The sequence below is a fragment of the Somniosus microcephalus genome, chromosome 33 (genome assembly GCF_052327205.1).
Source record: "Somniosus microcephalus isolate GS21.2 chromosome 33, FLI_Smic_1.0, whole genome shotgun sequence".
Taxonomy (NCBI): domain Eukaryota; kingdom Metazoa; phylum Chordata; class Chondrichthyes; order Squaliformes; family Somniosidae; genus Somniosus; species Somniosus microcephalus.
In genome coordinates this window covers 19,763,485-19,786,941 of record NC_141019.1, presented here as the reverse complement: position 1 = coordinate 19,786,941, position 23,457 = coordinate 19,763,485, and the positions used below count along the sequence as shown (strand labels likewise).

The window sequence follows — 23,457 nt, the reverse complement described above, 5'->3', positions numbered from 1 at the left end:
GAGACATCCATCGTCTTGACGACGTATACGGGGCAAAAAGTATACCCCAGAGGAAAAATAAGGGTGCCTGTCGAATACAATGGCAAGAAAATACGGAAATTGTATCTCTACATACTGCCAAATGGTGGACCACCGTTATTGGGACGAGAATGGATCAGGAAGATAAACTTGGATTGGCATTCCATTCATGCAATGACGGTGGACGGTAAAAAAGATGACGACGTCACTCCTGGACGATTGTCAACAATCTTAGCTAACGCCAAAGAGGTATTTCAACAAGAACTGGGCACGCTTAAAGGCGTAACCGCCTCGTTAAAAATAGAAGAGAATGCAGTTCCCAAGTTTTTCAAAGCAAGACCGGTACCATATGCAATTCGCCCAGCCGTCGAGGCAGAGCTGGAGAATCTGGAGAAGGCGGGCACCCATCGTTCCTGTCATGAAGAAAACGTTAAGCAATAAGTCCGGAGAGCCAAGGAAGATTCGCATCTGTGGGGATTTAAAGGTGACGGTGAACCCTATCCTTCGCACAGTACAATATCCTCTTCCAAGGATAGAAGACATCTTCGCCTCGCTGTCTGGAGGGAAGCGTTTTACAAAAATTGACCTAGCACAAGCATATTTGCAGATGGAGGTTGAAGAGTCCTCTAGGAAGTATCTTACGATAAACACTCACAAAGGTCTTTACCAGTATCATCGATTGGTATTCGGAGTAGCATCGGCTCCGGCGATATGGCAAAGAGCGATGGAACAAGTCCTGCAAGGGATTCCGGGGACTCAGTGTTACTTGGACGACATCCTTGTAACAGGGGAAGATGACAGTGAACACCTTAACAACCTAGAACAGGTGCTCACTAGACTACGGGAACATGGGCTGCGAGCCAACCGCCCCAAGTGCGAATTTTTTATGAAACAGATATCGTATTGTGGCCACGTGATTGATGAAGAGGGGTTACATAAGTCCCCTGACAAAATTGAAGTGGTTGTTAAGGCCCCAGCGCCTGAAAATGTGTCGCAACTGAAGTCATTCCTTGGGTTGGTGAATTACTATCATAAGTTTTTGCTGAATTTGTCGACAATTCTGCACCCACTGAACGCCCTGCTGCGAACGGGGGTAGCATGGAAATGGAGCGATGATTGTAAACGTGCTTTTCAGAAGAGTAAGGACTTAATCACTTCGAAGGAAGTATTGGCTCACTACAACCCAGCACTGCCAATCAGGCTGGCGTGTGATGCGTCTCCCTACGGCATTGGGGCGGTACTGTCACATAAATTCCTTGATGGTTTGGAGAGGCCGATAGCTTTTGCGTCACGCTCGTTAACTTCTGCCGAGCGTAACTACGCCCAGATTGACAGAGAGGCCCTCAGCCTAGTGTGGGGGTGAAGAAGTTCAATCACTATCTGCACGGTCAAAAATTTACTCTACTAACCGATCATCAACCTCTTGTCTCCATTTTCAACCCTCAGAAGGGCGTACCGATAATGACAGCACAACGGCTGCAGAGATGGTCCCTTTTCCTAGGGGCACACCAATATGACATCGAGTACAAAGGAACTAAACAGCATGGAAATGCTGATGGATTGTCACGTCTACCGTTGCCGACGGTGGACGAAGAAGACCTTGCAGTGGATCCAATGGAGTTATTCCACTCGACCATAGTCGAATGTCTCCCTGTGACGAATGCAAACATAGAAAAGGAAACACGGAATGACCCGACACTATCACGGGTCTATGATTTAACGGTGAAGGGATGGCCAGCACATGGCGAACCACTGCTGCCAGCATTTTCGCCAAGAAGAGAACAGCTGTCAGTGTGCAGAGGAACCTTGATGTGTGGATCCAGAGTAGTAATTCCACCTAAGTTGACGGATAGAGTGCTCAATGAGCTTCATGAGGGTCATCTGGGTGGGGTAAAAATGAAGAGCTTAGCCAGAGCGTTTGTGTGGTGGCCGGGAATCGATAGAGAAATCGAAGAGATGACCAAGAGCTGTGCAGGATGCCAGAAGGTCCAAAACGCCCCACCACAAGCTCCTCTGCATCCATGGGAGTGGCCCTCATCTCCATGGCAAAGGGTGCACATTGATTTTGCTGGTCCCTTCATGGACTCGATGTTTTTAATTGCGGTGGATGCACATTCAAAGTGGCCAGAGGTAATAAAAATGTCCTCAACCACCACGGAAAAAACTATCACAGTTTTACGAACCATATTCGCCAGGAATGGGCTGCCTGAACAGATTTGCTCTGACAATGGCCCACAGTTTGTGTCTGAAGAGTTCCGGAGGTTCTTAAAGAACAATGGTGTTAAGCATTACACATCTGCACCATATCATCCAGCCACTAATGGATTGGCCGAGAGGTTTGCCCAAACATTCAAGAAGGCTATCAAGGCAATGTGTAATGAAGATATACCCCTACAACACAAGGTGGACAACTTCTTGTTTGCCTACCGGAATGCGACACATGCGGTTACCAACCAAACTCCAGCCATGATGTTCTTCAATCGAAGACTACGATGCCGCTTGGATTTGGTTAAGCCAAACGTCCGAAGAGATGTGGAGAACAGGCAGTTTCAGAATATGAATGAAAGGCCGACCAGGAGTTTTAAGATAGGTCAACCAGTTTTGGCCCGGGACTACCGCACTGAGAAATGGCAGCCAGGAACGATTTGTACACGACAAGGACCTCTCATGTATACCGTGGACATTGGGGAGAGCATTGTAAGACGCCATGCTGACCAGATTCTGGAGTCACTGGAAAACGTCAACTCCACACCACGATCTGATACACCTGGTAATGAAATCGACGTTCCAATTGCAGCTACCGCAGAACCGGTAATATTGGAAGCAGATGAACCAAACAACGACATTGATTCCGACTCAACATTGCCAGAAGAACCTGTTACCCCAAAGAGGCGTTATCCAGACAGAATCAGGAAGCCTCCTCAAAGACTGAACTTATAATTGCTTAAACTTAACCAATGTATCTAGTAACAGTAATTGTGATTGTAATTCGTTATCATTTAGTTGTTAAATGAATGTTATGTACTGTTTATCTAAAAGGGGAGGAATTGTTGTGTCTCAATCATTCACGGACTTAACACTGGCGACGAGTAAGAAACGAACTTACCTGCAACTCAGCAGCAGCTCCGACGACGAACTTCCACCAGTAAAGATCAGTTTGTTTTCACTCCTGCTAGTCCGTGTCTCAATCATTCACGGACTTAACAGAGATGAGGAGAAATTTCTTCACTCAGAATCTTTGGAATTCTCTGCCCCAGAGGGCTGTGGATGCTGAGTCTTTGAGTATATTCAAGGCTGAGATCGATAGATGTTTGGACTCTAGGGGAATCAAGGGATATGATCCAGCCCAATGTCTATTGCTGAGCTTCACCCATTGGGAGCTCATATTGGGAATCTGGGACATGGAGGGCCAGGGCACCCTGTCAGGAACACAAATTCATAGAATCCATCCTTAAATCTGGATTATTTACCACTAACTTTATGAAAAATAATTTTAAAAGCAGTTTAACAATCAACCCATAAATGTATGACTCGATCAATTGTGAGGTCACCCTCACCGGTGAGGTCATCACCTGGCAGGTCGATGTGTCGCCATGATTGATGATGGTAGCAGCAGCTGCCAGGGCCAGAAGCTTGGCAGACTGCTGAAGTGAGCAAGGCTTGTGGAAGCCCTTAAATGAAGCAGCAGTGATGATGTCATCGGAGGCGGGCTTCCCACCTGAAAAGCTCACTGGCTAGGGGTTCCCACACGTGGGGAATCAATTGGGCTATAAAATCAAAATTGCATCAATTTCCCACATCGTTCAGGATTCGTGTGGGAAACACGAAATGTGGGGAACACGACCCCAACCCGCCCCCGTAGCAAAATCCAGCCCATTGTGTCTGTCCATCATATAATCTTACAGCAGAGAGGGAGGCTATTTGGCCCACTGTGCCTGTGCCAGCTCTCCAATTAGTCCCACTCCCCTGCTTTTTCCCCGTGGCTCTGCAGTTTTTTCCGTTTCAAGTATATATCCAATTCCCTTTTGAAAGTTCAACATTGTCAATTATCCTAGCAATGAACATGCCACAAGTTTGAGTGGAGTGCTAAGCACAGGCTGTTCTTAGCTCTTCCAGGAAATTTGCCTGAGTGTCTTCTTTCCAGAGCTATAAGGATGGCTTGTAGATTATCTCCAGAGGTTCCGTAGTGTTACCTGAACACTTTTATTTTTGGTCTTATTCACTTGTTACAATAAGTGCCCTCAAAAATGACCAGAGGTTTGACCAGAGTTTTAATCTTGAGGCAAATTCAGACCTCGCAAAATCTTAACATAGAATATCGTACAGTGTTTCCACCCCTTGCTCTGTCAACTCTCAGAAGGCTATGGAAAGGGTCACAGCTGGGAAAATGCTATGTGGAAGATCAGAGCTGAGGTGGAGGGACTGTGAATGGGAAAACCTGAGTGGAAGAGTGACACCGTAACAAAAAACAGATTATCTGGTCATTATCACACCGCTGTTTGTGGGAGCTTGCTGTGTGCAAATTGGCTGCTGCGTTTCCCACATTACAACAGTGACTCCACTTCAAAAAGTGCTTCATTGGCTGTAAAGCGCTTTGGGACATCCGGTGGTCATGAAAGGCGCTATAGAAATGCCAGTCTTTCTTTCTTTCTTGAACAAGCAGATAGCTCCAAAAGCCAGCAGAGAGGCGAGTGTGATGGTAATGATTTGTAACACTGATAGCCTGGTTATGGCAACTAGTCAACTGACTCTTCATGATCTAAGCTATAACCTGTGATGTAGGGGAACTGTACCTTACCAATTGTAATCCTGCAAACCACTGCGTGTGTAACTGATTGCAATGAAGATACTTTATGTAAAAATACCAATTTCCAAGTAATAACTGTCATTCTGCTTAGGAATTATCGTAGCACATACAAGATTCATATCTTTAACTTGTTGAATTGCCAACAAATGAGAGGACACAATGTTTTTTTTTACTTTGTGCGATCATGTAAAACGAGCAATAGAAACAGAATGGGTGATGTTAATAGAAATAAGAATTGGAAGGGATCTACAACAAGCTGCCAATCCCCGATCGCCCGTTTTACATGATCAAACTTACCCCCAATCATTGGTAAGGTTCGAGTAATTGAGCAAATACCTTGAAGAAACCTTTGCATCCTTCACAGGTTCGTACACCGTAATGTTGGCATGAAGCATTATCTCCACACACAGCACACTGGCCCTCACTGGAAGGGGGATTACGAACCGGCGGAGAGGGGATGGGATTGTCTATTACAATGGGACTGTCCAAGATCGGCGGTCCATGGTCCATGGGTAGAGCAGGAAAATTCATTGAGGCATGGTTGGTGATATCATAAGACATGGTATCAACTAGTTGGTGGACAGTATTAGGTCCATGGGAACTTGCATCAAGCCTCATGTGGCAATGTGGCACAGGAGACTCTGAAGGTAACTGTTTAAAGGAAAAGAATGAAAGTTGGGAAACATTTTTTTGCTGATCTAATAAATGATCCATCTCACTATATTGGAGTGAGTGATGAGGAAAAGAATCATCCCATATGGACACTTGCTGCATCTGAAAACCAGGGGTTGAAGGTGATGGGATGGAGCAAGATCCATTGTAGTATTGAGAAGACCCACATTGAGGTATCACCTCCTCTAAATGCATGTTGATTGAGCCTGGGTAACAGCCAAACATTTGAACGTCCTCCACTTTAAATGGAGATTGCTGGTTGGAAAGCATCAATTGGTACAAATAGGCGTCAAAGTCTCCGTTGTTGCTGTCGATGAAAGTGTTGAAACTGGGTAGAGAGGTGGTGGCAGCGATCTCTGTGGTGGTGAGGTCCATTCCAAACTTGACAAACTCAGGAGTCAAGAAGTCAGAACTGTAGTCCTCATATGGTCCTCCACCTTGTGGCAAGGTCCCATACTGTGCCTGAAGACAAGGCATCTCTGAAAAAGAAACATATTAAAACCTATTCAAGTTAGAGGGTCTTCCTTCATTAGTCATACATCTTGCACTACTTAATAAATACAGACTATACACAAGATGGATGTCTATTGATGTATTATAACATTTTTATTTCACTTCTGAGGTCAGAGGTCAATTCTCCAAGATGGCCGAGTGTATTTATACATCAACACTACTCTAAATTTGACAGCGGGTTATTCAAATTGCCAAGACCACTGGGCAATGGAATAGCTCTATTTTGAACCCAGCGATACCATCAAGCCAATATGGTACAAGCCAGATGAGGCAATCAGATCGGCATTTATTGCCAGAGCTCCTAACCTCAGCCCTTTTAGTCCATTGATTACTCTCTGTTATTATGTTACTTTTGACTCAGTTTGTGTCGAGTCTGTTGAATCTAAGCTGGCCATTCTTTTGGAGTCTGCACCCAAGACCTCACTTATTGGAAAATGGGTTATTGAATAATCGCTTATTGATCTGAAATGCTGTCTTTTTTTATAGTGACTGGATTCATGTTTTGCATGTAGCTATAAAAAAATTGAATGTAACAGAACACGAGGCTGCAATCCAAGCAATTGTGTTGGCCTTGGTGGCATAGTGGTTAGCACTGTTGCCTCACAGCGCCAGAGACCCGGGTTCGTAATCCGGCCTCGGGTGGCTGTCTGTGTGGAGTTTGCACATTCTCCCCATGTTTGCGTGGGTTTTCTTCGGGTACTCCGGTTTCCTCCCACAGTCCAAAGATGTGTGGGTTAGGTTGATTGGCCATGATAAATTGACCATTAGTGTTAGGGGGATTAAATACGTGGGGTTACGGGGATAGGGTGGGATATGTGTTGGTGTAGGGGTTACGGGGTTCGGGTGGGATATGTGTCGGTGCAGGCTCGATGGGCCGAAATGGCCTCTATCTGCACTGTGGGGTTTCTGTGATTCTGTGATTATGACAGCAGACATTCTAAGCACACATAAGTGGCTATTTGTCATTACTGATATATATATATCTATAATAAAAATTGAACCCTGTAACCTGTCCTTCGAGAAAATTGATAGCTGCTGCCATCTTGAGATTTTTTTTTCATATTTTTATCGGAACAATTTGGAAAATGTATTAATCTTTTGACTTGTGTCATATAGAGCAATGCCATGAAAGTGGCCCTTGCTAAATTTTACACCAGTTTTCTTGTAAAAAGAGAACTTAAACATAGGAACAGGAGAGGCAACAGATATTCGGGTGATTTTTTTCTTTCCTTAATATCAATAGAAAGATGAGGGTGGTCAGGGATGGGTTTACTCTGTACATAGGAACAGGAGGAGTCCATTCAGCCCCTCGAGCCTGTTCCGCCATTCAATCAGATCAGGGCTGATCTGTATCTTAACTCCATCGACCCGCCTTGGTTCCGTAACCCTTAATACCCTTACCCAACAAAAATCTATCAATCTCAGTTTTGACATTTTCAATCAGCCCTCAGCCTCAACAGCTTTTTGGGGGCGGAGAGTTTGAGATTTCCAATGACCTTAAAGCAGGTTTCTTCTCCAATATCGTACTGCTGGATTTAGTTTAAATCAACATTTTTTGGTACATACATCAATTACGTGCCCCCAGCAGAGAGTTGTAGTCAAAGCGAATGGGAGTGGGAGAGAAGGCTACAACACAGTAAAATTGATTCTCTAATCTCTATTCCCTTCGAACGTGGTTCTACATGGAGAATGCAGGATTGGTGAAATACTTCTTTATTTCTGAAGAAAAAAATTAAATTAAATTTGTTCTCTTAGAATGAGGGGACATTTCTGGATAAGGGGCCAGGCACTTCCCTTCCATTTGGCAGCTGTTTCTGCTCTCCTTTTATCTTTCTGCAGCTTTTTTACCATCTGACTAAAATTATGTTTATATAGTCTTTAGCTCTTTACAGCTTTAAAAAAAAAATCTTGCAGGCTATTAAGCCCTGTGACAATTTCCCTGGCGTTGTCGCTGTATATAGGTAGAGACAGAACAAGCTTTGTGTATCGGTATACGTTAATACATTGAGCTCTGTGTCTATGTAAAGCTAAGGCTGGGGTAGGGCTAAAATGGCCGCCCGGCTCCACTGTGTCTGGTTTCCGGAAGTGCGCGTTTGACTTCGGTTTCCAAACAATGTGAAAGTGTTCACTGAGCCAGGAAGACTTCACTTGGGAGATGTGAACAACACCCTCCTGTGGCTCATTCAAACTGGAAATGGGACTCTCAGAGGAACCAGGATGTGATGAGGTCTGCAATGTCAATATTCATGATCTTATGTCTACCCAGAATTCACTGGGCACGCGAGGCAGTTCAAAGGCAACAAAGGACATTCAAACCTCTGACCTGAGAGAGAGAAAGACTGAACTATGAAAGTGTGGGAGGGGGAAAGCCAAGGTGGCCCTGGGTGAAACTGAACACCCCCCTCTCCCCACCACCAACAGCAAGTCCTGCAATGTGTTACAGACTATTCGTAAAGAGACTCTGGGGGTGAATGTCCTGGTGTGTAAATGGGCATTCTGCCGAAGTTACACTGGCAGAACGGGAGAAGCACCGAGGAAATCCATCCCGTCCGATTACTTTCAGTGCTGACAGGAGGAGAGGGTAGGTTTAAAACATCAGGCCATCTACTGCAGCCTTGGTACACACACTTGTGCTGTTCTGTATGTGTCTGGCTTGCTTGGTTTCTATAAATAAATCTAGTTCATTAATTTGAAATATGAACCTAGTTCGCGTGTGATGTGTTGGCAATACCGTCTTCTGGACTGGCTTGGAGTGAGGAGCAGTGGGCATCAGTGATCTAGGATTGTATGAGTCCTAAAGGTTATGAGAGGGGCAGAAAAGCACAAGGCTGCAGCTTCTGGCTCGTAAGGGATGTGAGGTCAGTTTACAGGAAGTGCTGACACCATGGCAAGAGGATATGGCTGATTAAAACACCCTCAAACCACATCACAATGGTGGCAGAGACTTGTGAGAGACACCCACCCCATCACAAACCCATTTACCATCTCTCTGTGACAGGAGTCAGCATGCCTGACTCTTGACCTCCACTTATTGGGATCTATTTCGACTTTTGGGTGGCCCACGCGCGCTGATCGAATGCCCATTCTGGCAGGGGAAGAGGCCCCACCCCGCGATTCTGAGGCCCTGGCCTCATGAAACCTTGCAGGCGAGCTGTGAGGCGCCAAACAGGCGTCCCAGTAGAGCTCTCCAGATTGAGGCCTCAAGATCAGACTGGGGCGGCCACCAGCAACGTGAGTTGCACGGGGTGGGGGCGAGGAGTCATGATCGCAGAGGGTGGGAGTCCCAGGGCGTCAGCTGCCCAGATTGCTTCTCCGGGGCCCACAAAAATAATTTGACAATTACCTTTCGCAGGCCTCTTCAGATATTTATTCAAGGTGTCCACTGGATGAGGAGACCATTCTATCCAACATTAGATATTTACTCAAGGTTCCTACTACAAATATATGAACATACAAAAATATCGGCCTGGAAAAGACCAGCTTGTCCATCCAGCCTGTCCCATACAGTTGTGATGCCTTATGTATCAGGTCAAGTGACCTCCTGCCCACTAGGTGCCATGTAGTCTCCTGGGAGAGCTGAAGAACCAGGTCAAAAACCCAAGGCCAATTGTGGGGGGGTAAAGATCTGACAAATTGGTCTCCGACCTCTCGAACCTAGTCCAGGAGACCACATTGAATATGACTTCTATTAGTTGGTTCCTGTCTCTTACATGACGTGATTTCCACCCCAGCCAGGTGCTGGTCCAGTTCTCTCTTGAAGGTACACAGTGTATCAGCACTCACTGCACAAGCCTGTTCTGCAGATCTACTATTCTCTGGGAGAGGACGAACCGCTGAACATCTAACCTAGCTCTGCCCTTGCGTCATGAGCCCTTTACACAGGATTACATCGGATATACGGCACAGAAACAGGCCATTCGGTCCAACCAGTCCATGCCGGTGTTTATGCTCCACTCGAGCCTCCTCCCGTCTTTCCTCATCTAAATCTATCAGCATAACCCTCTATTCCCTTCTCCTTCATATGCTTGTCTAGCCTCCCCTTAAATACATCTATACTATTCGCCTCAACAACTCCCTGTGGTAGCGAGTTCCACATTCTCACCACTCTTTGGGTAACAAAGTTTCTTCTGAATTCCCAATTGGATTTCTTGGTGACTATCTTATATTGATGGCCCCTAGTTATGCTCTTCCCCACAAGTGGAAACATTCTCTCTGTATCTACTATTATCAAAACCTTTCATAATTTTAAAGACGTCTATTAGGTCCCCCCTCAGTCTTATTTTTTCAAGAGAAAAGAGACCCAGCCTGTTCATCCTTTCCTGATATGTATACCCTTGCATTTCTGGTATCATCCTTGTAAATCTTCTCTGCACCCTCTCCAGTGCCTCTATATCCTTTTTATAATATGGCGACCAGAACTGTACGCAGTACTCTGTGTGGTCTAACCAACGTTCGATACAGGTTTAGCATAACTTCTCTACTTTTCAATTCTATACCTCTAGAAATAAACCCTAGTGCTTGGTTTGCTTTTTTATGACCTTGCTAACCTGTGGCGCAACTTTTAGTGATTTGTGTATTTGTAATCCGAGATCCCTTTGTTCCTCTACCCCACCTAGACTCGCACCCTCCAAGTGATAAGTGACCTCCCTATTCTTCCTACCAAAATGTAATACCACATTTATCTGTGTTGAATTTCATTTGCCAATTACATGCCCATTCTGTAAGTTTATTAATGTCCTCCTGTAATTTGTTGCAGTCCTCCTCAGTATTGACTATCCCCCCAATTTAGTGTCATCCGCAAATTTAGAAATTGTGTTTTTGATTCCTAAGTCTAAATCATTAATGTAAATTGTGAACAGCAATGGTCCCAGCACTGATCCTTGTGGAACACCACTATCCACCTTCTGCCACTGTGAATAGCTACCCTTTACCCCTACTCTCTGCTTTCTGTCCTGAAGCCAGCCAGCCATTCTGCTACTTGTCCCCTGACTCTGCATTCTCTGACCTTGTTCATTAGTCTATTATGGGGTACTTTATCGAAGGCCTTTTGAAAATCTAGATAAATTACATCTACTACATTACCATTGTCTACTCTCTCTGTTACCTCTTCAAAAAATTCAATGAGGTTGGTCAAGTAAGACTTTCCCTTTTAAAATCCATGCTGACTATTCATTATTATATTTTTGGTTTCGAGATGTTCTTCTATTTTCTCCTTTAGTAGGGATTCCATTATTTTTCCTGCCACCAATGTTAAGCTGACTGGTCTATAATGTGCTATACCCCTTCTTAAATATCGGTATTACGTTAGCTATCCACCAGTCCTCTGGCACTACACCTTTTTCTAACAAATTATTAATTATGTGTAGTAATGCCTCTGCTATCTCTTCCCTAGATTCTTTTAAAATGCATGGATGCAATCCATCCGGACCAGGGGTTTTATCCTTTTTGAGTTTGATTAGTTTATTTAATATATCCCCTCTTTTTATTTGAAATGTACTTATCTCATTACTAATCTCATCATCCAATGTCATGTCCACCTGTTCTATCTCCCTGGTAAATACTGAAGATAATAATTATTTAATATTTCTGCTATCTCACGGTCATTACCTGTGGTATTATCCTGTCTATCCCTTAATGACCCCATTCCCATCCCAACCTTCCTTTTTTTATTCATGTGCCTGTAAAAGATTTTACTATTTTATTTTATGTTCCTTGATAATTTATTTTCATAGTTCCTCTTTGCCTTCCTAATTGTTTTTTGACTTCTCTCCTAATCTCTTTGTATTCTGTCTTATCACGCACTCCCCTGCTGTCTATGTTCGTAATGTATGCCTCTTTCCTTACCCTCAATTGTTCCCTTGTGGCTTTATTCATCCATGCAGTCTCATTAGTGTTTAGTTTTTTCTTTCCTTTTAGCTGAATATATTGTTCCTGCACTCTGTTGAACACCGTTTTAAATGTTTCCTGTTGCTGTTCTACATCGTTGTTTGCCAATATTGTTGCCCATTTTATTTTCCCTAGTTCTATTCTCAGCCCCTCAAAATCAGCTTTTCTCCAATCTATTACCCTGGTTTTCGTTACGTATGTCCTTCTCAATTATCATCTTAAAGCGTATTATATTATGGTCACTATTGCCTAGATGTTCCCTTACTTTTACTTCTCTTATCTGTTCTGGTTCATTCCCCATTACTAGATCCAATAGCAAATCCTCCCTTGTTGGGCTTTTTACATATTGGGTTAGAATGGAGTCCTGTACACGTTGTAGGAACTCCATTCCCTTATCCCCTTTACCTACCTCTTCTGTCCAATTAATATCGGGGTAGTTGAAATCCCCAATGATTATTATTCTATGTTTTTTACTCATTTCCCTAATTTGTTTGCATATTTCTTCCTCCACCTCCCTTCCACTATTAGGTGGTCTGTAGACTACGCCTATTAGTGTGATTGATCCTTTATTATGTTTTATCTCTATCCATATGGATTCTATTTCTGTCTTGCTGATATCTGTGTCACTTTTTTCTACTGCCATTATGTTATCCCTAATAAGTACAGCTACTCCACCTCCCCTTGTTCCCTCCCTATCTTTTCTAAATATGTTATACCCTGCAATGTTTAATTCCCAGTCCTTATTTTTCTGTAGCCATGTCTCAGTAATCCCTATTATGTCTGGTTCCTCGCAACATGATTGCCTCCAGCTCCCCTGTTTTATTACGGACACTGTGTGCATTGCTGTACAAACAGTTTAGCTCATTTTTAATAGGGTTTCCTCTCACTTTATGTTTATCCATCTTTTTTGACTCCTGTTCTATAACTCTATTTATTCCCTTGCCATCAATGTCCTCCCTTACTTTATTCTTTCCTATGCTCTCTTTTCCTGTTTTGTTTATAATTAGGCTGGTTATGTTTCTTATAGATCCCTCCCCCATCTTACTAGTTTAAAGCCTTTGCCACCTCCCTATTTACCCTTTCCGCTAGGACACAGGTCCTATCCCGGTTTAAGTGGAGCCCGTCCCATCGGTACAGCTCCTTCCTCTCCCAGAACTGGTGCCAGTGTCCCATGAAAAGGAACCCCTCTTTCCCGCACCAGCCCTTTAACCACGTGTTAATTCTCCTGATCTGTCTCTATGCCAATTTGCATGTGCCTCGGGCAATAATCCAGAGATTATTACCCTCGAGGTCCTGCTTTTTAAGTTAGAGCCTAACTCCTGATACTCTTTCAGCAGGACCTCCTCCCTGTTCCTACCTATGTCGTTTGTTCCAACATGGACCACGACAACTGGATTTACCCCCTCCCCTTCCAAGTTCCCCTCCAGCCGCCGTGAGATATCTCTTACCCTGGCACCGGGTAGGCAACACACCCTTCGGGATTCTCATTCTTGGCTGCAGAGGATGCTATCTATCTCCCTAATTATAGAATCTCCTATCACTACCACATTTCTATTCTGCTCTTCCCCCCCTTGGACAGCCTTCTGAGCCACGGTGCCTTGGTCTGCATTGTGGTTGTCCTCCCCGCAGTCTTTCTCATTGTCCTCACAGGTGGCGAGTACTTCGTACCTGTTAGACAGGACCAGTGTCTGCGGGAGCTCCTTCTCAACCTCTCGTAAATCCCCGCTACCCAGCTCTCTGACAGTCAAGATCCTCCCCTTCCTGAACCGGAGCTTTCCTCTGGGGCGTGACTGCATTCTGGATAAAACTGTCCAGAAATTCCTCCCCCTCCCTTGTGTGTCGGAGTGTTTCCAACTCGCACTCCAGCTCAATGACTCTGAGCCCTGGTCCTCCCCAACCCACACTCGCACAAATCTTCGTATTATCCGCAAACTTGCAACTTGTTCACCCAGCACCTTCATCTGGGTCTTGATTCCCCTTCAGTATTGATTAAGAACCCATCTGGTTCACTAATGTCCTTTAGGGAAGGAAATCTGCCGTCCTAACCCGGTCTGGCCTATATGTGACTCCAGACCCACAGCAATGTGGTTGACTCTTAACTGCCCTCTGAAATGGCCTAACGAGCCACTCAGTTGTATTCAAGAAGGCGGCTCACCACCACCACCTTCTCGAGGGCAATTAGGGATGGGCAATAAATGCTGGTGGCGCCCACAGTCCGTGAATGAATTTTAAAAAATAGAATGGAGGGGATACTTCATTAGTATGTCTATTTCTGCTGTGCTTGGACTTTCTGGAGCAGTACTGGCTGCCAAAAGACGAGCTTATGCTCCAGCAACCACTCGTGTTCCCTTCCCCATTCCCTCAGGCAATAACGGAGATAAACACGTCCATCACCATCAGACAGTTATTCAGACCAAAACGAGAACGATGCGAGCCACCTGGGATTGAGACTGTCTCATCGGCCTGCCCACATCAAGCAGGGTGTCCTTCTCCAATAACAACTGCAAATGCTGGAAACACTCGGCAGGTCAGGCAGCCTCCGTGGAGAGAGAGAAACAAGAGTCAAACGGTTCAAGGTCTGTGACCCTTCGTCAGAACTGAAAAAAAGTTAGAGATGGAACAGGTTTCAAGCGGGTACGGAGGCAGGGAAAGCGGGGAGGGGAGGAAAGAACAAAAGGGACGGTCTGTGATAGGGTGGAACGCAGGAGAGATTAAATGTTGCAAATGGGGATGGTGTCCCACTCGTCTCACTGATCAAATTACCTTTCGACCAAATTCTGCCTGCGTGGCTCAGCTGCTAACAGGATGCTGTGGGTTTGAGCCTGGTAGCGGGATCTCATCCCTCGGCCGGCACCACAAACAGAATATTCATCTCATTGCTGTTCCTGGGAGCTTGCTGTACAAAGAAAATGGCTGCCGCCTTCCCCTATATAAGAACAGTCACTGCACTTCAATGTAATGTACTACTTTACGGTACATTTATCACAGAAATCACAGAAACCCCACAGTGCAGATAGAGGCCATTTCGGCCCATCGAGCCTGCACCAACACATATCCCACCCGATCCCCGTAACCCCACATATTTAATCCCCCTAACACTAAGGGTCAATTTATCATAGCCAATCAACCTAACCCGCACATCTTTGGACTGTGGGAGGAAACCGGAGCACCCGGAGAAAACCCACGCAAACACGGGGAGAATGTGCAAACTCCACACAGACAGTCGCCCGAGGCCGGATTCGAACCCGGGTCCCTGGTGCTGTGAGGCAACAGTGCTAACCACTATGCCACCGTTATGTTGTGCTAAGGCACTTTATAAAGGTAAATATTAAATATCGAGGCAGTTTGTTTTTTAAAAAATGATCTGATGTTCTGATACCCACTCACCGCGCCCCCCCCCCTCCGCCTGCTCCCAGTTCATCATAAGAATCTACACAGGGAGGGGCACTGGTGTGCCAATGGGTTTACTCCCCAAGGGCATGCTTCCAACTCCTGCTGTGCCAGCGTGGGGGAGGGTGGCAAGCGGAGGAAGCTCAGCAAAACTGGAGAAGAAAAGGACTGGAGAGCCAGAATTTACTGAGATAGAAACGGAGTTTTCGCACTAAGCACAGAATCTCTCACTGCACAATAGTCAAGTGTGCAGTAAGCCACTCCCGGCCAGGCCTTGACGCTGTGTGCTTGACATCAATTTCAGCACAGATTGAAAAAGCCGCAACCAGCCGTCATAAAATGCTCTGTTTGTACAAGGGTTTCAATAAAGGATAAACGGACTAAAAATAGGCAACTTGAAGATCATAACTGAACTCAGCTTTGAACCAAAACAGCTATTTCACTCCAATGTGCTTCTCTTTCTTAATGCGCAGCAGGTGAGATTGAACAGTGGCTGGGTTATATTTAGCGAAGCATTAAATAACAGATAGTCGTAAAACTTTTTTGTGGTTCAACCACGCCTGTTATTCTGCACAAGGGTACATTGGAAATATAAAGTGGGATTAGATTTATCAGCATCAGAAAGCAGAACCTTTTGTTCGGGTTTCTGACTGGGGGGCCACCTGCTGGTATCTCTGAGCTCTTGCAGCATGGGATGAAAGGGAATTTCCCTATTCGTACCGTACTACCCAGCAACTGAAAGGCACCTATTGCTGGCCATATCTGTTTCATGGGGATATTTGCTACAACATTAATGCAGTGTTTGTAAACAAAAGTAACTGCATAAAGGGAACCATTGACCCACGATTAATAGTGAAACGAATCCTAAGTGTTACGCAGGGAGCTCTCTGTATACTTACCACATGTGGCTCGGTCGGCGTCTGTTTAACTCTAAAACTGCTGGTTGTAAATACTCTGGGAGCTGACAACCTTGTGTAGAACCCACCCCTGCGACAATGGCCACTACTTCCCCAGAAGCGTGCGTCCCACCAGCTGATTAAAAGAAATCCCCAGGAACTTTGTGATCTCAAAGTTCCGTTTGTTTCCCTTGCAATTTTTTTTTAACAGTTTTTCATCTCATTTCACAACTGCAAAGACATAAGAAAATAAGAAATAGGAGCAGGAGTGGGCCATTCGGCCCTTCGAGCCTGCTCCGCCATTCAATAAGATCATGGCTGATCTTCTACCTCAACTCCACCTTCCTGCACTATCCCCATATCCCTTGATTCCCTTAATATCCAAACATCTACCGATCTCTGTCTTGAATATACTCAACGACTGAGCCTCCACAGCCCTCTGGGGTAGAGAATTCCAAAGATTCACCACCCTCAGTGAAGAAATTTCTCCTCATCTCAGTCCTAAATGGCCGACCCCTTATTCTGAGACTGTGACCCCTGGTTCTAGACTCCCCAGCCAGGGGAAACATCCTCCCTGCATCGACCCTGTCAAGCCCGCTAAGAATTTTGTACTTTTTTAAATTCGTTCCTGGGATGTGGGCGTCGCTGGCGAGGCCAGCATTTATTGCCCATCCCTAGTTGCCCTTGAGAAGGTGGTGGTGAGCCGCCTTCTTGAATCGCTGCAGTCCGTGTGGTGAAGGTGCTCCCACAGTGCTGTTAGGGAGGGAGTTCCAGGATTTTGACCCAGCGATGATGAAGGATCGGCCGATATATTTCCAAGTCAGGATGGTGTGTGACTTGGAGGGGAACTTGGAGGTGGTGGTGTTCCCATGCGCCCGCTGCCCTTGTCCTTCTAGGTGGAAGAGGTCACGGGTTCGGGAGGTGCTGCCGAAGAAGCCTCTCGCGTTTCAATGAGATCACCTCTCATTCTTCTAAACTCTAGAGAATGTAGGCCTAATCTACTCAATCTCTCCTCATAGGACAGCAAAGGTTTTTTGTTAAATGATAATGTGAGCAAACGCAGCTTTTAAAAAATTAAAGGCACGGAACTTAATGTGCTGTCTGTGTCATTCCGAGTCCCCTTTAAGATGGTGCCTAGTTATCGAAACCATCTCCAAAAATGGAGGAAGAGGCTCCCTTGGCAATAGCACAAGTAAACAGTGGATGGGTTACTGCATGAACAGCCAAAATATCACCTTAGATGTATACAAAGTGATGTGAAAGGCATGTACTATGCCCTCTAAAAAAAAAGGGCACGATACACTTGATATCTTGAACTGGCAAGGACTAATAACTCTCTCCTATCTAAAAAAAAAAATCAGATTGCAAGGACTTCTTGCCGAGTGCAACATTCATTATCGAACAGGTTACGAGATAAACAGAGAAACAGCGGTGAGCCATTAGCTGTGAGTGGCTTTTACTGTGGTTTCTTAGAACATGTCACACTGACTCATGTCTAATAATGATTGACAGAACTTCTTCCATTGCCATTAGGGAGCTCTGCAGATTTCAGTATGGAACTGTTTACACGTATTCCTAATACACCATTTTGAAACACGCCGCCTCCTCGCTGGGTTGAAATGAAAGCTCATTGTACCATAATCTGCACTTTCATTCTTTCCCAAAACCTCAAAACTGTGGGACTCCTTACTTTCCTTAGATGTCCCTTCCTTCTGCAATCTACTGCCTTCTAATAGTTAATCACTACTTCTCCATTTGCCTCATCTCCTACCCTGTTCAACATTCGCAGTCTCCGGCACCATGGCCTTGACCCTTTATCAGGGTTTCTTAATTCAGAAAAAAAAAGCAAATCTAGGGGCTATCAAGGTAAATTACAGATGGGGAGCTGCACGTAAGTCTCCAAACAAATCCCGAAGACTATTTTGGAATTGTGTGGCTTGTAATTCGCTGTGCATCAGATCTGTGGCACTCCCCTCACTGGGTAAGTGATGGGGAAGTGTTTCTAGTCCTGCCTGGTATTTCTAGCACACCTTGAGAATGCTCTGCAGCATAGGACTTAAAAAGCAAGTTAACCGCACCGAATGGTATTTCTGTTCCTTCCTCAACCTCACCGCCCCACCCACCCTCCTGCCACACCCCGCCAATTTTCTTCCCGTCTCTCCTCCTGGATCGCTGCACATGTGCGGAATTTGGATGAAGACAGGACTGTCCTTGGCCACAGTGGCCCTCACAGTCGCATCTCCCGCCGACGTTCACTGTCTAGTCACACCGTGAGGAATGGCCGCTTGGGTGTAACACTGGCGGACACCCAACGCCAGCGGAACAGTTGGCCAGCAAGAGTCAGTGCCTCACTGGAGACGAGGGGAGAAAATCAAAATGAGCCATCATTGTATGTATGGAGACCACGTCAAAGCTCCAACCCGTCCACCGACACCACAAGTATCGTTCCTCAAAATCTTTCAGTGTTCCCAGGAACCGCTTGCCAGGGTTGAATTTGTGAAGCCATATCACCGTTGCGTCCTGCTTTGAATGCAGACCAATGTCAAGCCTGCCACTGGACATCACCATGGCGACCTTCACTATGTCACTCCTCGCCATGCCAACGAGAAGCCGAAAGGGTTAATAACCTGGACCGAGACTGGCTGGTAGCATGCCCGTCAAAGAGGTTGGAAAACAATGTAAGTTGAGCCAGGGAAATGAAAAGGGTTAAAGTACTTTAGATATTCTGCACTGACACACCCTGGATGAGGTTCTCCTTTAACTGCTAGATACAAGTTCATGCAGAATCCTCTATCTTCTTAATGCAGGGAGATGACTTATACATTGATGCAACTTCTACACCAGAGTTTATGCCACCAATCATTCAAACACATAGTGCTTCGGAACACAGCACTGTGCACACCTCATACACAAAATAGGACGGTACCATGGGGTTGAGGAAAGCATGTCGCCCGTGACCTGACTTGATCTGGTAACCCATCAATGATCAAGTTATCAGTGAGTTATGTAGGTCAGTTCAAATGTGAAACAGTTTCTCTTCTGGCTGTCTGCTAAAGCCATCATAAAAATGTTAAGTTAGCATTACACTCATTTAAAAATACATGCGTTGAAAAGCTCGGTCTCGTTCTGCTGCCCCTATCCCAACTCCTGCTCGCTGACCTACATTGGCTCCCGGTCCAGCAACGCCTTCAAAATTCTCATCCTTGTTTGCAAATCCCTCCATGGCCTCGTCCACTCCCTATCTCTGTAATCTCCGCCAGCCCTAAAGCCCCCCCCCCCACAAAGATATCGGCGCTCCTCCAATTCTGGCCTCTTGAGCATCCCTGATTTTAATCGCTCCACTATTGGCGGCCGTGCCTTCAGCTGCCTGGGCCCTAAGCTCTGGAATTCCCTCCCTAAACCTCTCCGCCTCTCTCTACCTCTCTCTCCTGTGTTAAGACGCTTCTTAAAACCTACCTCTTTGACCAAGCTTTTGGTCACCTGTCCTAATATCTCCTTATGTGGCTCGGTGTCAAATTTAGTTTGATAATCGCTCCTGTGAAGCGCCTTGGGACGTTTTACTACATTAAGGGCGCTGTCTAAATGCAAATTGTTTGGTGTTGTGTTAGACACATCAGCATATTGTGATAATTACAGATTCCATAAATGATGAGCTGGAAGCAGCAGGGTTGTGAAGCCCCAGTGAGGGTTCTACAGAGAGAGAGGACAGCGGTATAGGCAGAGGTGCTGAGTGAATTCCGGGCATTTCCCACCCAAGGAGGAAGGGAAAAGCCAAGTTATCCCTGGGCTGCTCTCACAGTCCTCCTCATGGCTGCACTGGCGAAGAGCTTGGAGAGGTTTCTAGCCTGCCCTCTGAGCTGGGGGCATGGGGTGGTGGCGAGCGGGTTTGGTGCTGAGAGAGACTGTGAAGGAAACGGGCACAAAATGCAAAATCAGAAATGCAAAAACACCTCCTGTGCAACAAGATCATGTAATAAGAAATGAAATATCCAAGCTTCGAGGCACCGTGCGCAACGTGTCAGATTTTATTCCAGGTGCCAAACGCTCTTTTAAAAAAGGCATTAAAAAGGAGGCGAATAATTCCTGCTGGTGTATCTGCCCTTGGGGAGGAGCCTTCGCGTCACGACCAGCTGGCAGTCTACAGAGAAACAATTACCTTTAATTCACCTCAAAATGTGCCGAGTACAGCATGTGCCTTTAAAAGGACGTGGCGGCGTTTTAGCAGCAGAGCACTAGGTATGAATGGTAGGACCCTAGGAAGGACAGAGGATCAGAGGGACCTTGGTGTGCATGTACATAGATCCCTGAAGGCAGCAGGACAGGTAGATAAGGTGGTTAAAAAGGCATATGGGATACTTGCCTTCATTAGCCGAGGCATAGAATATAAGAGCGGGGAGGTTATGATGGAGCTGTACAAAACGCTAGTTAGGCCACAGCTGGAATACTGTGTGCAGTTCTGGTCGCCACACTATAGGAAGGATGTGATTGCATTGGAGAGGGTGCAGAGGAGATTCACCAGGATGTTACCTGGGCTGGAGCGCTTCAGCTATGAAGAGAGACTGGACAGGCTGGGGTTGTTTTCCTTAGAGCAGAGAAGGCTGAGGGGGGACCTGATTGAGGTATACAAAATTATGAGGGGCATAGATAGGGTAGATAGAAAGGAACTTTTCCCCTTAGTAGAGGGGTCAATAACCAGGGGGCATAGATTCAAGGTAAGGGGCAGGAGGTTTGGAGGGGATTTGAGGAAAAACTTTTTCACCCAGAGGGTGGTTGGCATCTGAAACTCACTGCCTGAAAGGGTGGTAGAGGCAGGAACCCTCACAGCATTCAAGAAGCATTTAGATGAGCACTTGAAATGCCATTGCATACAAGGCTATGGACCAAATGCTGGAAAATGGGATTAGATTAGACAGGGCTTGATGGCCGGCGTGGACACGGTGGGCCGAAGGGCCTCTTTCAGTGCTGTATAACTCTATGACTCTATGACTATCGGTTGCGTGCCACGTGGTCTATCCCTCCCATCCTTATCCTCCAACTCACCCAGGCGGGTCATCGACCGGCATCTTAAGACTGTACTGAGAAAAGACGCCCCACGAGCTTGCTGGGCAAAGCTAACCATCTGGCCCAGTGCTAAGCCGCACTAGGAGGGTCCCAAGTCCGACCCTCAGTCTATGCTGAGTCAGCCCAGGGGCTGCACTGGTGGAGATTGAGGTGCACTATCGTTGGTCTCAAGGCCCCTAGAGTAGGCAAGGGGGTGCCGGGGCCAGGGGTGGGGGGGCAGAGGGGCGTGTAGGGGATAAAGCACAAGCCGGGAGTGTTACATAGACATAGAAGATAGGAGCAGGAGTAGGCCATTCGGCCCCTCGAGCCTGCTCCGCCATTCAATGTGATCATGGCTGATCATCCAAATTCAGTACCCTGTCCCTGCTTTCTCCCCATATCCCTTGATCCCTTTAGCCTTAAGAAATATATCCAACTCCTTCTTGAATATATTTAATGAATTGGCCTCAACTGCCTTCTGTGGTAGAGAATTCCACAGGTTCACCACTCTCTGGGTGAAGAAATTCCTCCTCATTTCTGTCCTAAATGGCATACCCTTTATCCTTAGACTGTGACCCCTGGCTCTGGACTCCCCGACCATCGGGAACATCCTTCCTGCATCTAGTCTGTCCAGTGCTGTCAAAATTTTATACGTTTCAATGAGATCCCCTCTCATTCTTCTAAACTCCAGCAAGTACAAGCCCAATCGACCCAATCTCTCCTCATACGTCACTCCTGACATCCCAGGTATCAGTCTGATGAATCTTTGCTGCACTCCTTCCATGGCAAGAACATCCTTCCTCAGATAAGGTGACCAAAACTGCACACAATACTCAAGATGTGATCTCACCAAGGCCCTGTACAACTGCAGTGTTGCTCCTGATTATTATCCAGCAACCTCTTCTGGAAAATGTATGCGCGTGGATGATGTCCGGTGAGACTCTGCTGTGATGGCCCCCATGGTGGAATGGCTCACCGACACTCACCGCCTCGCACACATGAAGAAGAGCCACTCGGGTTAGGTACAGGGGGACTGCTGGCACCCAGGGAACCATACTCTAGCAAGGGTCAATGATTTAGGAGGGGGTGGGCGGCGGGGGGGGGGAGGGGGAGGTGTTGCGGAGGAGAAAATTGGCAAAAAATGATACTTTAAAAAGCAAGGGTGCACTCCCTCAGTACCGCACTGGAGTGTCAGCCTAGATCACGAGCTCGAGTCTCTGGAGCAGTGCTTGAGCCCACAACCTTCTGACTCAGTAGGTGATCACTGCTACCCGCTGAGGCACGACTGACATTAAAGGGCAACTTTTTCATGCAGCGGTTTGTTAAACTGTGAATATATTCCCACAGGTGAGGCTGAGCCAGTCACAACATTTAACAGAGAATTAAACAAGAACTTGAAGAGGAAACGACTGAGAAATGGTGTTAATGTCGACAGCACCAGTGAAGAGCAGGAGTGGGCGTGATGGGCTGAATAGTCCCCTTCTGTGCTAGAACAGAATTACATACAGCACAGAAACAGGCCATTCGGCCCAACAGGTCTGTGCCGGTGTTTATGCTTCACAAGAGCCGACTTGATCTCCCCCTATCAACATATCCTTCTATTTGTTTATCTAGTTTCCTCTTAAATACATCTATACTATTCACCTCCACTCCTTGTGGCAGCGCGTTCCACATTCTCACCACTCTCTGGGTAAAGAAGTTTCTCCTGAATTCCCTATTGGATTTATGTGACTGTCTTATATTGATGGCCCCTAGTTCTGGTCTCCCCCACAAGTGGAAACATCTTCTCTACGTCTACCCTATCGAAACCCTTTCATAATCTTAAAGACCTCGATCAGGTCACCCCTCAGCCTTCTCTTTTCTTGAGCTAAGAGCCCCAGCCTGTTCAATCTTTCCTGATAGGTATAACCTCTCAGTTCTGGTATCATCCTTGTAAATCTTTCTTGCACCTTCTCCAGCGCCTCTATATCCTTTTTTATAATATGGAGACCAGAACAGTGCGCAGTGCTCTATGACTTTGTCTAAACCAGACGTATAATCACATAGCACGTGGTGTCTGCCGGTACGCTTGAGTCTATAATAACAAACAGAAAAACGCTGGGAAAACTCAGCAGGCCAGGCAACATCCGTGGAGAGAGAAATAGAGTCAATGTTTCAGGTCGAAACCCTTCGTCAGGACTGAGAGAAAACACAGGAAATGAAACCGATTAAAAGGCCAGTTTGGGGGTTGGGAAA

The 23,457-nt window shown here is 46.0% G+C and overlaps 1 protein-coding gene across 4 annotated transcripts in view; it reads right to left on the bottom strand.

Annotated features, from left to right (window-relative positions):
• The window catches only part of LOC147096989 (nuclear receptor subfamily 4 group A member 1-like), a 92,837-nt gene that overhangs the window by 45,459 nt on the left and 23,921 nt on the right, over positions 1-23,457 (bottom strand). For 2 of the 4 annotated variants that reach the window (XM_085972703.1, XM_085972701.1), the window contains exon 2: positions 5,162-5,976. In XM_085972703.1, coding sequence (XP_085828829.1) covers positions 5,162-5,974 — 813 coding nt within the window. In that variant the 5' untranslated portion in view covers positions 5,975-5,976. Of the gene's footprint in view, positions 1-5,161; positions 6,000-14,334; positions 14,494-23,457 lie in introns of all 4 variants that reach the window. The other 2 variants (XM_085972702.1, XM_085972704.1) reach the window with 2 other exon arrangements.